The 16,813-nt window shown below is 39.8% G+C and overlaps 1 protein-coding gene across 6 annotated transcripts in view; it reads right to left on the bottom strand.

Annotated features, from left to right (window-relative positions):
• ELAVL4 (ELAV like neuron-specific RNA binding protein 4) overlaps nucleotides 1-16,813 on the bottom strand; it is a 155,668-nt gene that overhangs the window by 41,286 nt on the left and 97,569 nt on the right. For all 6 annotated transcript variants that reach the window (XM_011971634.1, XM_011971636.1, XM_011971631.1 and 3 more), the window contains exon 2: nucleotides 16,151-16,391. In XM_011971634.1, coding sequence (XP_011827024.1) covers nucleotides 16,151-16,391 — 241 coding nt within the window. The remainder of the gene's footprint in view (nucleotides 1-16,150; nucleotides 16,392-16,813) is intronic.

Raw genomic sequence — 16,813 nt, 5'->3', positions numbered from 1 at the left:
ATAAGCTTGTTGAACTAAATGTATTTCTCAATAGACCCTAAGTTCCTTAAGGGCGGGAGGGCGGGAGTCTTATTATGACCCACATGGATCTTGTTATGACCAATGTCTGGTACATAGTAGATTTTCAAGAAATCTATGTTGAATGGATGGATGAATTAATTAATTCAGCAAGTGAATGAATAGTAACAAAAACAGTTAACATTTTTTGAGTGCCAGTCAGTATACTAAACATTTTGTTTCTATCATTTCATCTATTCTCTAAAGCAACCCTACAAGGTAGGCATTATCATTGCAATTTATAATCAAGGAGGCCTCAGATTCCAAGATCTGAATATCCATCCAGCTCCAAAGCACACACAGGCCTTTAATAGAGTTTCTGATTTCAGAGAAGATAGCCAAACTGTTCACATGGATGTAAAATGATGTCTCTGAACATGAAAACGCACAGACTATATACATTCATTTCTAGCCGTCCGAAAAGCAGAAAAAAACAATTACAAAACTACACTATTCATTAAGAAAGGCTAACTGCTGGGTGCAGTGGCTTACACGTATAATCCCCGCACTTTGGGAGGCTGAGGCAGGAGGATTGCTTGGGCCTGGGAGGAGAAGTTGCAGGGAGCCACGAACCTGCCCCTGCACTCCAGGCTATGTGGCAGAGGGAGACACTGTCTCAAAAAACAAACAAAAGAAAGGCCAGCCAACTATTTCTCAAAGGAGGTATTTTCTTTTTCTTCCACCCCCCTACTCTTTTGGTTTGTTATATAAAATAAATTGCTCCAAATGACAGGTCTTTAAATATACATTTCAAAAATACACCTCAATAAACGAAAAACTGAATTAATCTGAACTTGATTTTTCTTCTGTTTGTTCAGAAAAGAAAGGAAATTTGTAAGATAAAAAGCTGGTATCAAGTACTTAGTTAAAAAAAAAAAAAACTGAAAAGGAAAAGATATTCTAAGTAGTGCACTAGGACAATAGAAGCCTGTGACAACTATCTCACCTTCAGCATTTATCATACAAAAAGAAGGAGTATTCAGACTGATGACCCTGGGGCAAGGAAAGATTCTTAATCGAAGCAACATTAAATTAAATTATGTTCAGAATATTCTTACAAGACAGGAAAGAATAGTCACACGTTTAAAAATATTTTTAACAAGGGTTGAAAAAAAAAGAGGAGAATTTTGGCAAACTCCCAGCTAGCCAGAAAAATGAACCAGAATTCTTAATTCTTGGTTGGCTTACTCTTACATGAAACAAAGGTCTGGGTGTCAGATAGACAAGACATTCCACCCAGAGTGGATGCAAACCAACAGGTGATTCCAGCAATGTTAACCGCGAGGGTTTAGCAACAAAGGAGGAAGAGGTAGAAAAAATTATCGGGTTAATACTAATTACATACACTGTAATTAGCCTTTGGGCAAAATGAGACTTTCTGTGGGTGAAATGTCTGTGGGTGAAATGTCTGTGCGTGAAAGGAACTGCTATATTTAACACTAAGACAATGGCTTCTGAAACTCCCACCAGACACCATTCTTACAAAGGGCACATAGAAGCTCCTGATATCATGTTGGGATTTAGATCAAAAGAGATAACTTACATGAGAGGGCTTGGCACAGAGTAATACTTCATAAACATTAACTGAATATAAATCCATTAAAACTGCCTTATTCAAAGTAAAAGACATTTATGGTTCTCACTCAAGGAGATGAGATAAATAACTTGTCCATTCAGAGATAAGTCAGGATGCCAAATGTTGGCTGAAGGACTTTGTTTGAAAACCTCTGTCAGCGTGTCCTTTCTGAAATAACGCTAAGGGGTTCTCTGGCCTTGGATCTACCACTAATATCTGTGTGAAATGCAGAAATGGACACCTCTGTCCTTATCATCAAGGAGTTCGCTGACAGTAAAGTGCCAGGCATAAAGCTCTCCACCATGTTCTAACAGCTTAGCTTGATTTCAACAAATGTTTAAAAAGAAAGAAATTCCCAGATCCATGAAGAAGAGAAAAACAAGAAACAAAAGTATGTTTTCCCTTTTCATTGTTATTTAACTTGCAGGTAGGAAATAAGGCAAAATAAAGATAAAAACTCAAGAACAACTCATGCAGAAATAGGTCTTTAGGGTAGAAATTGCGGGGGAAAGTCATCTTCTTTGATTTTCTAAACAGCTGGGGATTCTTGGGGAATGGCTACACCAAGCAAGAATGACCAGTTTCATTACATGGAGTCAAGTACCTGGCAGATGTGAAAATGAAGGAGTGCCCAGGAATATGAGTGAGATTGCAAAACGTGAACACCTTCTAATGGCTCAGCTCTCCCAGGCAATGGAAAATGAAATGTCACCCTGACAGTCAGGACACCAAATGAACCCACGGTTTGAATCATATCCAGAATGTGCTCAGTACTCAATAATTTTCAAAAAAAAAAAAAAAAATGCCTAGTGTGAGATGAGATCACCTTTGGGAAAGATTTTTAGATGGAATTCTCAGATGAATATTACCCTTTGAAACAAGACTGAATACTGTCTCAAGATTTTTACCTAAGGTGTGGGATCTGGTCCCCAAAGCTGAACTATAATTCCTGAGATAACAACGGGACCAGTTGAAAATAAGACCAAGTCACAGGATACTTCTTTTTTTTTTTTTTTTTTTTTTTTGAGAAGGAGTATTGCTCTGTTGTCCAGGCTGGAATGCAGTGGCACGATCTTGGCTCACTGCTGCAACCTCTGCCTCCCGGGTTCAATCAATTCTCTGCTTCAGCCTCCCGAGCAGCTGGGATTACAGGCACCCACCACCATGCCTGGCTTTTTTTGTATTTTTAGTAGTGATGGGGTTTCACCATTTTGGCCAGGCTAGTCTTTAAACTCCTGACCTCGTGATCCACCTGCCTTGGCTTCCCAAAGTGCTGGGATTACAGGCGTGAGCCATCGGGCCCGGCTGCCATGGAGTACTTCTAATGTCTCTTTTCACTGTGACAGTCTATGATTCGGCTTCTCAGATGACATCACACAGTCTTGCTTCTGGGATAATCTAGACACAGGACAGCAGTGCATAGTGGGAGGAGAGTCAGACATCTGAAGACACAGTTTCATTTTGGTACAAGTTGTACAAGTCTGGTTCTAGCTCACTGTGTGAGTAGAAAGCAGTGAGCTCCCTGTTTCACTAGGAGAACCATAGACCCAAGGAAAAAAATGCCAAACAATTGTGTGTGGCTGCATGAATAGTCAAGCAGAAGCACACTCTCACAGGTACACACATACACACATGCAGACACACACACACACAGTATCTACACTTAATGAACTAGGCATATGACCCTGGAAGCTAGTACAGTATAGTAAATAAAAACAGAGGCTTTGGAGTCAAATAAACATTGGTTCAACTTTGCCACTTAGAAGCTGTGTGATCTTAGATAAGTTAGTTTCTTATCCAAGATCACACAGCTGTTTCCTCATCTATAAAATGGGGCTAATAATACCTACATCTCACAGAACTGCTGTAAGAATTGTATTACTATATGCCAGGTGTTGTTCTGGGCAGTTTACATAAATTAATGTTCACAATCATCCTATCAATATCCCTATTTTATAAATGATAAACCTGAGGCCCAGAGAAGTTAAGAATTTGCCTGTTACACAGCTAGTAAATGGTAAGGCAGAGATGTAGACATAGGCGGTCTGGCTCTTAATCACTAGACTATCCTGTCTAGCACAGTGCTGGATTAGCTTAGGCCCAAAATATTCCCTTAGCAGGCACAGATACACGTATCCATATATACAAACACCCTATACCTCCACTTCCTCTCTGGTTTTTAAAATTTGATGTTTTGATTATTAGTTTATTACATGGTGCCATTCAAATGGGCAACATGTGGACACCAGCTTCCCAAACACAAGGATCCCATGTGGCTGCTCAAGGAACAGAAGAACAAATTCAAGCCTGAGAAATGTTAGTTCATTCTGAATGATGACTCACAGCCGCTATTTTCACAAACAGCCTGCTAATTAAACTTTCTTATGAACTCTGCTAACCAATTTTCCCAATGCATGGAGGAAAAATCATTCATTGTAGACCGGAATCCAAAATCTAATATTAACAGCACAAGTAGGATCTGTGGCATTGTAATTTGATCAGCTTGAGCATTAATAACAGTTAGACACTGATGTCTGAGAGAGTTAATCAGCTTTTGTTGAGATGTACGTAGATAACTGAACAAAACATCTGGAAGGCAGACTAGGAAGGAAAGATAGCTTATCACAGGGGGTTTAAGTGTTTGTTTTACCCTCATAAATCCCGTGCTTACAATGTCCTGTCTTATAGGTGACCACAGTAATACCCTGAATTTACCAGCACATTAGCAAATCATCTGATCTCACAACACACAGAAAGGTGCGAAAAGTCAGTATTATCTGCATTTTATGCACAACAACCTGAGGCACAGAATGCCTTGATCCACCAAAAGTCCCATAGCTAGCCCGAGAACAAGAGCTTGGTGGATCCTTCCACTTTATCATGTTACCACTCATAGAAGTGGCCTAATTTAAAACAAAATCTCAGAAATTATCCTGACATATTCAACTACAGACTGTCCCTGACTTACGATGGTTGGATTTATGATTTCTTGACTTTACAATAGGTTTACCAGAGTATTATATGCATTTTCAACTTATGATATTTTCAATTTATGATGGTGTATCGGGATATAATCCCATTGTAAATGGAGGAGCATCTTATTGAACTAAAGGCTTGCATTTACAATCTTCCAGAACCACTGAAATTGGTGTTCATTATTTCTGCGGCTATTCCTGAGGCTTACTGGAATACAACCTACAGTCGCATTCGTGACTCAGGATGAAACAGCAAGAATGTGGGAAACCCTCTCTGTGAAGGTCTCTCGTCCCAACTGGCAGCCAGACATGGGTATGCAGCCGGCTTGGCCACTTGCTTGCTGTGTGATCTTAGGCTAGTCACGTTAAACTCCATGAGCCTTGGTTTCCTTGTCTAAATAACAGGGTCACTAATATCTACCTACAGTAGATGTGGTTAGGATTAAATGAGATAAATATAAGGTGACACCTAACATCTGGCATCTAGTGCGTGCTTAGTAAATGTAAGTTCCCATTCTATTCTCCTGCCTTCTCAGATGCTATCTCCTACTTCCTACTTGGAATTACATAACCTAACATTGAACCAGGAACAGACATCCACCTTCCCTCTCCTCCCCCTTTATCCATCTGTTGGCCCAGGGCTAACACCCTTGGTGAGAAGTGGTTAGGAGTTACGAGGTAGGAGCAACCCATTTATAGACTGCTTTCGTTTACAAAGTGCCTTCACATGTATCACCTGGTTTGAAGTCACAAGTACCATCCAAAGAAGGTAGGGTGAAGATTTATCTTCTCTACTGTATATTGAGGAAATGGAGATACATAAGGTTTCAAATATATCTATCAAGTACGGGGGTGGGGAAGGCAAGGCAGGACTTTCAGTGAAGTCTGTCTCAATTCTGGTTATTCTGATGCACTGTGTTTGGTATTTCTGACCAGAAAGTGTTTGGGGGATGTGTGTGTGTGCTGGGGTGTGTGGAGCTCTTCGGTAGTGCTCTCTCTCTTTCGTACTTAGAGGGCGATCTGTGTCCATTGACTGGTGAGGGGCACTGGGAAAATCAAAGGTGGCTGAGGACTAGTTCCAGTTTCCACAGTTAGGACCAGGATATGAGAGTGACATTTGAGTTTCCTGTTTGTTGTCCAGCTCAGGGCTCTGGGCAATGAGGAACTAGACAGAACTCACTGCAGAAACCCTCACCAGAAAGACGGAAGCTGAAAACTGAAGTTCCTGCATGTCCAGACTTGGGGTCTGAAGGGAAAGGAAAGACTGAAGTGACTCAGAAAGTAGTAATACCCCAGTAATACCTCAGTTCAGGGCAGCAGGCAAGGAAGGCCTGCTTCAGACCATCTCCTCCATAGGGCACACTGTTTATACCTTACGTTAATAAAAACAAGAACTCCATTCAGGCAGCTTCTCTGAGTTACTGCCTGCCCTAGCCATAAAAAGCAAGTCAATCAATCCAAAATGGACCCATGCAAGAAAGATGAGGAAAATTCCATGTATGTGATTCCAGGTTTTCTATCCAATCCTGCATTATAGTGGGCAAGTGTCTCCGCAATCAGAGGCCTGTCGATCCAGAGAAAGGGCTACAGGGCCAGTGGTGGGAAAGCGTGTGGGGTTGGGATTCTGGTAACCACTTGAGAAAGGAACCAAAGTTGTCACCATTCATGTTTCCTTGATGTATAAAAACTCAAAGTAGGTGGTCCGTTTGAGACATTTAATCACATTTAATTTACTAATTTTCCTCTGGTCTCCTTTTACCATTCTATATTCATTTACTTCTATCCTGTTTTTAAAAATTTGATGGCTATTTCCATTTTAGTTTTTTCCATACTATCTAATAAGCCAATGCAAATCCTATCAAAGTGACATGTCAAAAAACAAGGCAGAAAGAGGAAGCAGGACAAAACACACACACACACACACACACACACACACACACACACACACAAAGTACAACAACAACAAACCAGGCAAAGAAAAGAAGAGAGGAAGAAAGAGCAAGAAAAATAAGAAGTCAAGTGCTCTTGACTCGTCAAAGGAAGTACTGAGTATAAAAGCCTCTGAAAACAAACACAAAGGGCAAATATCAGGGATCGCTAAGTGTACATTTTATGCTTATACCACCAATAAAATTATTTCATCTGATTCCAGATGTTTGTGATGAGAAATTCCATTAGCGGCCATACGATTTAGAGTTATTAACCTAGCTAGCTGTGTCCACTTTGTGTTTATGAGGACTTACATCTCACCAGACATTCAACTACAAAATAAGGGACATGCAGAAAACTAAACTTAGAAATCCGCAAGAACTTGAAGTAGGTGGAAAGCAAGTCACTGAGCAAACGGGTACATCACCTTAGAGAGATAAATAACGATTCTCAGATTACAGACACCATGGGAAGTGTGAAAGCTGTCAGCTTCCTTCTGTGTTAAGTAGAGTTAGTTACCAGCAAAGTAGAAGGAACGCAGACCTCAGAATCAGACTTGGGTTCAAATCTCAGCTCCATCACTTATTAACTGTGACCTTGGATAAATTACTTAACGTCTCTGAGCTTCAGGTATTTTACTGACACAAAGGTGGTATCCTCACTTACCCGACAGAGTAGTCCTGCCTGTTCTATTCACTATCTCTTGAAGATGTCTGTATTAGGCAGCTTGCGCTACCATAAGAAAATACCACAGACTGGGTGGCTTAAACAACAGAAATTTATTTTCTCACAATTCTGGAGTCTGGAAATCCAAGATCAGGGTGCTAGCATGGTTGGGTTCTAGTGAAGGCTCTTTTTCTGGCTTGCAGATAGCTGCCTTCTTGCTTGTTGCATGTGTATGGAGAAAACTCCAGTCTCTCTTCCTCTTCTTATAAGAGCACTAATCCTATCAGATCAGGGCTCTACCATTATGGCCTCGTTTAACCTTAATTACTTCCGCAGAGGCCCTATCTCCAAACACAATTACATTGGGGGTTAGAACTTCAACATAAGAATTTTGGGGGAATATAAACATTCATTCCATAACAACGTCTCTGAAGCTTGGCTCAGCTGCCTCCTCTGCATGGACTGGTCTCCTACAATCTAATCTCTGCCAAATTCAGGGCCAAGCTGAAGGCTCACTTTTCTTTGACACTTGCTTAGAGAATCTCAGTCCATTGTCATCTTTTTCTCCTTTGAACACCCATAACTGATGTTGTCTTCATTCAGCACAGACAGTGGTAAGGTAACAGAAAGACCATAGACTTTGCAGTCAGATGCCCTAACCCCACTCACCAGCTGACTAATTCTAGGTCTTGGGTTGTGCATCTGCAAAATGGGAATAAAATCACTGATTAAGCAACACTGATATAAAGCTTCAACGAGATAACATCTATAATGTGCCTAGCACTGTAGCTGACACATAGTAGGCATTCCATCAAACCTCCAACTTCATTGTATCATTATGAATCCTTTTTCACTATTCTTCCAATGACATTAATAGCCAGGACCAAGGAAGGGTAAGATTGGGCCCTGGTGAAGAACAAAACAAAACAACCTCCACTCCCCTCTTGCCCCCAGCCACAAAACAGCAAAGGTAGATGTGTAGTTAATACGCATAATAAGCAGCCAGGTCCCAGTCTCTTCCAGACTTTCATGAAGGGCTGTCATTTGTTCTGGTTTCCCTGACTCATTGGTCCCATAGCAACACATGGCACAAACTAGGTCTTATCCATTTTGACCTCCTCACAGACAGTGATACAGAATTTCAGAGAAGGGAAGGAAAGGAAAGGGAATAACACCTATTTAGTCTGAGAGAGTAGACACTAAACAAATACTGTTGGCTGATTGAAAATGTTTTACAAATGTAAAAACCTTATACAAATATATGATCTCTATCTGAATTTTATGTTCTCTCCAAACTAGAAATATCTTCTCCTATCAAAGCTCAATTTGGGGACTGTAGAAAAAACGAAAAGGCAACTTAAAGATCTTTGGTTCTTACGAGGAATAAACACAGATACAGAGTTTATCAGTTAAGAACAGTCAGGGAGATGTGGAATGGGGGCGAGGGGGCAGATTGAAAAAAGAAATCACCACTACTACACCTCACAGAAGACAAGAAGAAAATGAATTTCCCATTAACACATTTCAGAAAGCACTTTCCTCCTACCCTGAAGCTGATGAATTACATTTTTAGATAATGTGTGGAAATTTCAGTTTGACATTACCTTCCTCCTTAGTTCCTAGTCTCAATCAACCAGGCCATTCTACAGAGAAGGGAGGAGTGAGTGAGTGAATGTGTGGGTGTGTGTGTGTGTGTGTTGGGGGAAGAAGAGAAGGCTGCGTGAACAGGGAATTGGTCTTACGAACCAAACAGTCAGCTAAAGTACAGAAATAGAAAATTCTTAAAATACCCAGCCTGATTCACATCCTAGGTAAAAATCCTTTGAGACATCTCTCCTGGGATGTGAGAATACTTTCTTACGGTTATCTGAGTTCGGAAGCAGGGCAGAACTGTCTGATTTGGAAGGTAAGATGAAGGGGAACACAGCCAGGAGGCAAAAGGAAACCATACCTGGTCTGTAATCCTGACTACTGCCATTCTGGGAAAAAATTGTGTCAGAAGATGCATAATGTACCTGCACAAACCCTAAACCTCACAGCTCCACTCTACTGCCAACCTGCCCTAATTAGAAAGGATGGAAAGTCTCTGATTCCCCTTGATGAGTGTGTAAGAAGCACAATGATTATATGGTTTACTGTTTGCACTTCATGTTCTGACGTTCTTCAAGTTCCCCTTAATAAGGCAGACTCCAATTCTCCTGTTTTGTAACCCCATTAGGCTGCCAAATCTCCTCCATACCTAAAAATTTTCCACTCACTTCCAACAATAACCAACCCCCCTTCCCAAGTCAACAAATCAAAACTCTTTTATTCTTCTTTGTAGAATATGTATGACTGCAGGGAGGTGATAAATAAAATGACAGATGCAAATCTGCCTGATTTTCCTCTGAATTCAGGAGACACATCACATTGTACTAAGCACATTTTCCAAATCAGCAGCAAAATATGCTGATAAATGCTACCATTTGCTGTACTCTTCCCATCACTAATGACTCTCCTTCTGATGTGCATATAGAAAAGTTCATTTAGCTAATCAATATCTTGGGATTTTCTTGGATATGCCTAAATGAGGCTAGGTTTTTATTATGCTTAAATTGTAGGCAGCATCCATGTCAATACAGTGCTTGCACAATAAAGAAAAGGTGAATATACTGAAGAGTATTTCATGAAAAGAGAATATCAGAAGTGAATAAAACCACTCCAAGTCTAGTCTTCTTTGTTTAGCTAAGCAGTGACCTGTTTAATACAAAAAATTTATCTTTTTAATGCACAGTATGCTATTTTCCAAAACAAAAGATTCTGAGCTCTAATTATGTTTTCCCTGTACTAAAAAATTTCATTCCCTAGGTATACAAACTGAGTTGGTTTGTAAAGGGGAGGAGTCAGTTTAGTATTTTGGGGTAAACTGCCAGAGGTAAAGTATAAATTTGACAATTCACAATTAGGCAGTGCTGGGTTCAAGTACCAGCTCCCTTAACTTGGAAGCGAACTCACGTTGGCAAGTAATTCAATTACTCCTAAGTTCAAGTTTTTGCATCTGTAAAGTGGCCATCTTGAGGATTACATGAGACTCTGTCTACTGATCTCAGCACAATGCTTGGCACACAGTAAGTTCTCAAAAGCACTGGCCATTACGATTCTCCAAGATAACTTGATTTATTATTTAAATGAGCTACTATATTTAAAGCATTCTTATAGTGCCCAGTACACACATTAAGGCATACACAAAAAATAAAAGCTGCTGCAGTTATTCTTATATGTCTGCTGGGTGTTGTAAGAAATTATGCCAATAAACTCACCTTGGGGCTGAATTCACATTTTGGGAGTGAGTTTAAGGAATTTTTATATCTTAGGATTTTTCAGAGCCTTTTATTGTTTATCCAGTTATCTCAGAAGTAAAATTCAACCAAATTCCCATAGTGTTCCTATAAGTCCAGTACATGAAAGTATATAAGGTACATTAAAACAATCCAGAGCCCTCACTCCCCTCTCCTCTTCAACCCAATAGACTGTACTCTGTCATGACTCAAGGCCTATCAGATGCTCTAATAGATACTGTCACCACTGCTGTGGTCCATGTCCCACATCTCTCCTACTGAGAGACACACACACAGGATTGTTAGCACTTTCAGAAATTTGAGAAAGAACACAAGTTACCCAATGTTACTGCATCAAAACTGAGTTGGTTCCTTTAATTAGGTTGTAAATTCAGATCCAAAGGTAGCAGCAAAATATCCACCCTCTTGTCCACAGTACCAAAGGTTATTTATTTGGCCTTATTCTTTTTCCACTAAATGATATTAATTAAACCAAAGAGATGTATTATAAAGGAAGAAATGAAGACATGGATTAGAAGTGGTGTTTAGGAAATGTTGTCTTTGTCCATTGGGGTACAACTCTAACTGACTTAATTTTTTGCTATGCTTAACTTCATTTGGCCATGCTACTTCATATTAGACCACTGCTTCCAAAGAGACACGTTCCAGCTCTACTTCTTTTGTCCAAAGCACAGAGGAACACAAAATGCTTTTGTTCTTTGACTAAATTTTAGCTCTATTCCTTTGCCTTTCTTTGCTCTACCTAAATCCTTACCCTATCTTTTAAACTTTCCCCAACAGCTCCAGCTAACACCAACCTTACCTCTTCCAACCACCCATAGCACTTACGTATTAATAGCATGTTCCATATACTTGTCTCTTAATAGATTCAGTTTTGTTATTGATAATATTCAGTTTGGTCTGCCCTGCCCTCAAAAAATTCCCTTCAGAGCTCACACTCACTTGAAATGAATAGAAAACTACTCTTAAAAAGTAGACTGTGGCTGGGTGCAGTGGCTCATGCCTGTAATCTCAGCATGTTGGGAGGCCGAGGCAGGCGGATCACAAGGTCAGGAGTTCGAGACCAGCCTGGCCAATACAGTGAAACCCCATCTCTACTAAAAATACAAAAATTAGCAGGGTGTGGTGGTGGGTGCCTGTAGTCACAGCTACTTGGGAAGCTAAGGCAGGAGAATCACTTGAACCCAGGAGGTGGAGGTTGCAGTGAGCCGAGATCGCACCACTGCACTCCAGCCTAGGAGACAGAGTGAGACTTCAACTCGAAAAAAAAAAAAAAAAGTACACTGCATGGATACACAGAGTGACATGAGGTAAAAATATAATTCTTTTTTTATCACTGTGATGCAAATAATCACACAATGTAAATAGGCAGGTCAAAACTGTTTGCTCTTGCACTGATTTCTTTTTTCTTTTCTTTTTTTTTTTTTGAGACAGAGTTTTGCGCTTGTTGCCCAGGCTGGAGTGCAATCCAGCTCAATGCAACCTCCGCCTCCCAGGTTCAAGCAATTCTCCTACCTTAGCCTCCCGAGTAGCTGGGATTACAGGCACCCACCACCATGCCCAGCTAATTTTTGTATTTTTAGTAGAGACAGGGTTTCACCATGTTGGCCAGGCTGGTCTTAAACTCCTGACCTCAGGTAATCCACCTGCCTTGGCCTCTCGAAGTGCTGGGATTCCAGGCGTGAGTCACTGCACCTCACCTAATTTCTTTCCAGAGATTTTTCTTTTTTTTCTTTCCTTATTTGTTTTGGGGTGGTAACAAGATAAACACTTACAAAAACGCAAAAAAAGCAAAGAAATAATAATAATAATCCAGCTCTGCTGATTTCAAGACATACCCTGAGCCACCTAACCTTGCCTTGGTCAAGCCACATGTTTTCTCCCCTAAAATACTGATCACATAGGAACTTGCATTCAGTAAGGCAATCTCAATGTTTACAAAACAAAACCAAAATGGTAACAACAACAACAAAAAAGAAACTGAATCAACTCCTTGGAGTCCACGGAAATAATATAATTTCTACTAGGTGTTTGGTGTTCTTTGCCAGAGTTTCTAGGTTGCATGAACTCAGTGGGTCACATGCCACTTCCTTTTTTTTCCCCAGCAGCAGAGGCTGCAGGTAGATGAAGAAGAAAAACTAAAGATTTAGTTTCCAGTGCCATCATGTGTCATGGATGTACACAAGAGCAACTCAGGATATGCCTTTCTTCTCCCTGGTACCTGGATTATCCTGGTAAGTGTCCTTTCCCAGTTGGAAAAAGAAAAATGTACTGTCTCTGAGAAGATAAGTAACAGAGATGTCCAAAAGTATCTTAAAACTGGAATTTTCAGTAAATTTGGTTCTACTCTAAAGGAAGACAAAGGCTGAGTTATATCCCCAGAGGATGATAAATGTTGTTATCTTTGCCTCCCTTTATACACATGAGTCTTGTTTAAAGTCATGGTGCATTAGATAGACTCTCCAGAGGGTGCCCAAGAACCTCTGCTCAGAAGAACACAATGTTGCATTGGGTTATGAAGTGGGGGTTAGGCAGGGTCTTTACCCTGTACATGCCTCCAAATAAAATCATGCTTTTGGAAACTAGGGGTGACACCCAGCTCCACCACCTGCTAATAACTGTGTTGCCTGGGGAAATCACTAAGCTTCAGTTTCCTCATCTAAGAAAACGGAGGCTGTTCTCCGTGTTAAATGAAATAGGGTATGTCCAGCACTTAGCAACTATCCAGCACAGAGGAAGTGCTTGATAAATGGTGATATTTATGTCCTCAGCACATAACACTTAAGTCCACGCCCAAATTTCTTCTATCTGTTCTCAAATGGAGAATTCATTGACAATTCACAGCCAGGGATGAATCTAGCCTGCTGGTAAGGTTATCAACAGAGTCACTTTCTCTCTCTCTAAAGAGATTTTAACGTTACAGAAGCCAGAACTTTCTAAGGGAATCCATTATATTCTCTTAGGGAGTGGTTGGGGCTGGAAAATCTTAATCTTGAATTCTTATCTCTTTGCCACCTCCCACCCCCCAATCCTCCCACTGGATATTTAGAACTCCTTGTAAACTTCACAGGATCGAGATGCATTGAGATCTGTAGGAGGTGTTGGAGGAAAAGGGGGGACTGGGATGTTAAAAATCAGGGCAACAAAAATACCCATGATGTCATTTACCCTGACTTCTGAACCACCAGCTGCAGCGTCTCCATTTGCCTAGTGTGATATACCTCACCTCTTCCAGTCTGCATTGTGACCTAACCCCAAATGTTGGCCTCGGGGAGGTCCTCCGCTAGAGCGATTCCCACTCCTTCCCCATTTCCCTACAGCCCTATCTCTCCCTCCTTCTCTGACTTTTAGCATAGCCAATTAAACCTGAACAACGGGTGGATGGAGGAAATATGCTGCATCTATGGAATGGTACAGCAGGGACTAGTTTCACTGTTAATTTAAAATGCTAGAATTAATTAGGTAGTGTAAATGAAGAATTTAATAAGCACTCTTTACAACCACAAGTTTTACTTTTATTAAACACTGCTACCAAATGAGGGCAAATATCTCTGGTCTCTCTCTATATTTCTCTGCCTCATTCCCATAAGGTCTCTACAAATAAAAATTTTTGGGGCCTGAATTTAAGAAGGATGCATAATTACAAATTTATGCCTGAATTGTATTTCTGCTTTCAACCCCATAAGTTTCTTCTTTAAGCTCAGATGCTACTGTATGTCTCTGCTTGTGCTGGAGAGGGTGCTAAACAAACCAAAGTTGACAATTTTGGTTTTGTATACCAAATTAAAGGCTGTCTTCGAAGCTGTCACTCCTATTCAAATCCACTCGGTGAACTACCAAATTAGCATTCTTTCAGTAAAGGAATCTGCTTGTTTAAACATGTGTCTTTAGAAAACAAGGAACAACACCATGAATCAGTACTTCTCAAAAATCTCACTACAGTTCTGAAGGAATTCTGAAAAGGTGATTAATAATATTCACTAATATAGCTGGCAGACTCTGTATTTTGAAGGTAAGGCTACACTAAAAATACATTTCCTATATAGGAGTAGGAGGAAGAATCATATGGTTAACTGGTTTTAATTTGGTTTGAATTATCATCCTATTACATAAAGATTATTCAGGAATCTAAATATTGGCTTTCTGAACGTATGGGAAATTCTGTTTAAGGATAGATGTTCCAGTGCTCTGGTACAAGATCATCAAAGCCTGGCCCTATTTGGAGAACTTGATAGATATATTTTTTTCTGTTCTGGCCACTTTCCTTGAAGCATACTAGCTGTACTTATAATAATAGATGTATTTACTGAGGTACCACTAAGCAATAGACACTGTGCTAGATGCAATATATCTAGTCTCTCATTTAATCCTCACAATAAGCCCTTTGAGACAAGCATTATCTTACAATTTTTCAAATAAGAAAATTATATCTGGAGTGTTATATGACTTACATTTTGGAAAGTGGCAGTGGTATTTAAGTTTTATGATTTTGCAAACTACTTAATTTATAAGGGGAACAAATTTACATGTGAATTATGAGAACAGAAGAATATATATAATTACACGCACACATATAGAATGTAATCTCTGATTTAAAATAAAGATGATGTATACCCCTATTTTAATGACACAGCTTCCTTTTTTTAAAAAAAAACTACAGGACAGTTGCTGATTAATTAAACTGTCTAGAGAAAGAAAACAAAAGTCAATACTCAAAACTGACAAGTATTCAAAGTTGGATATGAATGATTTCAGGAGTGGAGTATCACACAGTAGCAGCTTCACTGCCATCGTTATGTAGCCTAATATATCTCTAAGAAAATATTCTCACTGCCAATAAGATTACAGGGAAACTTTCCCCCAAAGAATTATAGTGTCAGTGTCTGGCAAACATTTGGTTCTCAACGAACAGTTGTCAATTAGGAGAAAATCAGAACCTAAAAATCTCATGTATTGAAGTTGTATAGGGTGTTGATTCACTTTCAAGTAAAAATTCCCTCACTTCTTAAAGAGCATCTTCAAAACAAACAGACAGATGACATAAAACAAAATACCTCAAATGCAGAGCTTCATTAAGTATCTCCCTCCTACTGCAGAGTAGTTGCATTCCAGATTAATCTGCTATCCTTAGGGCCTGTTTCTCCCCAGGGACAAGGGCAGTTGTGTCAACCATCCACACATCCACAGTGGCCCCTTTTAAAACACTTGTTTCAGGCACTTGGAAGAACATTGGGCACACACGAAGCAAATATTGAGAGGAGAAGAATACATGAACAAAACTAGTGTAAAGTATAGGGAGAGCAGAGTATGGGACTGGAAACTATAGAACAAAGGGAGGGAATGGATGATTAAGAATAAAAGGAGACAAAATCAAAAGATCATTTTACATGAAGATGAAGATGTGCCAAAATCTTCATCTGCTTCCCAGCAGTACCAATCTACAATAAGGTCTTATGTAGTGTATGTGGTGTAAGTTTATGACTGTGTATCCGTGCCACCCTGCAAGCAGGGTACATGATATAGACACTCAGGTGCATCATCACACATGTGCATTTCTGCTAAGATCTGCACATCTAATGGAACAACATAGCTTCAAATCCTGTGCATACCTGTAATTTTGTCTCTCACAAGTTTGCAGGATTCTATTTCACCGATGCTCCCGAAGAGACTCCTGAATTCTTCTTGAGTCATATTCTGGGGTAAATAGTTGACGATGAGGTTGGTTTTGCTGTCATCTGTGGTTGCCCCTGTTTGCATGGGAGAAGGACAGTTTCTGTTGTTGCTGGAGGGTCCATTGCTTGTATTGGATGTCGGACCATTTGACACCTGAGGCTCCATGGTGCTAATTATCTAAATAAAAATAAAAACAATTGAAAAAGCCTTTTGAAATCTCAGACACAACCAAAGTCTCTTTTAAAAGTTTATTTATTTTTTTGAAAAGAAAGAGAAGATAAAGCAAGATGGGGCAAGAGACTGGGTTGTGAACACAGCCAATTTAGAAGCATGTTTTTAACCAAAATGTTAAACTCCCCTTTCTATTTTTAGGCCAGCCCATAGATTTTGAACACAGACTAGAATGCAGTAGGAACTCTCCCATTATTTTGTTAATGAAAAGCTAATTCCTGTTTTCATTACACAATCACTCTCAGAAATGTATACTTAAGCCACACCAAATTATAATTAAAATGTAAAGTAATAATCATGATTAAAATTATAGTTCCATTAAAGCTGAAAAAGCTAAATATAGAGGGCTACACTCACAAGATCAAATA

Source organism: Mandrillus leucophaeus, unplaced genomic scaffold (assembly GCF_000951045.1).
Source record: "Mandrillus leucophaeus isolate KB7577 unplaced genomic scaffold, Mleu.le_1.0 Scaffold1232, whole genome shotgun sequence".
In the NCBI taxonomy this organism is placed as follows: domain Eukaryota; kingdom Metazoa; phylum Chordata; class Mammalia; order Primates; family Cercopithecidae; genus Mandrillus; species Mandrillus leucophaeus.
Note: the sequence above shows the minus strand (reverse complement) of the source record. Positions and strands in the feature narration are given on the sequence as shown.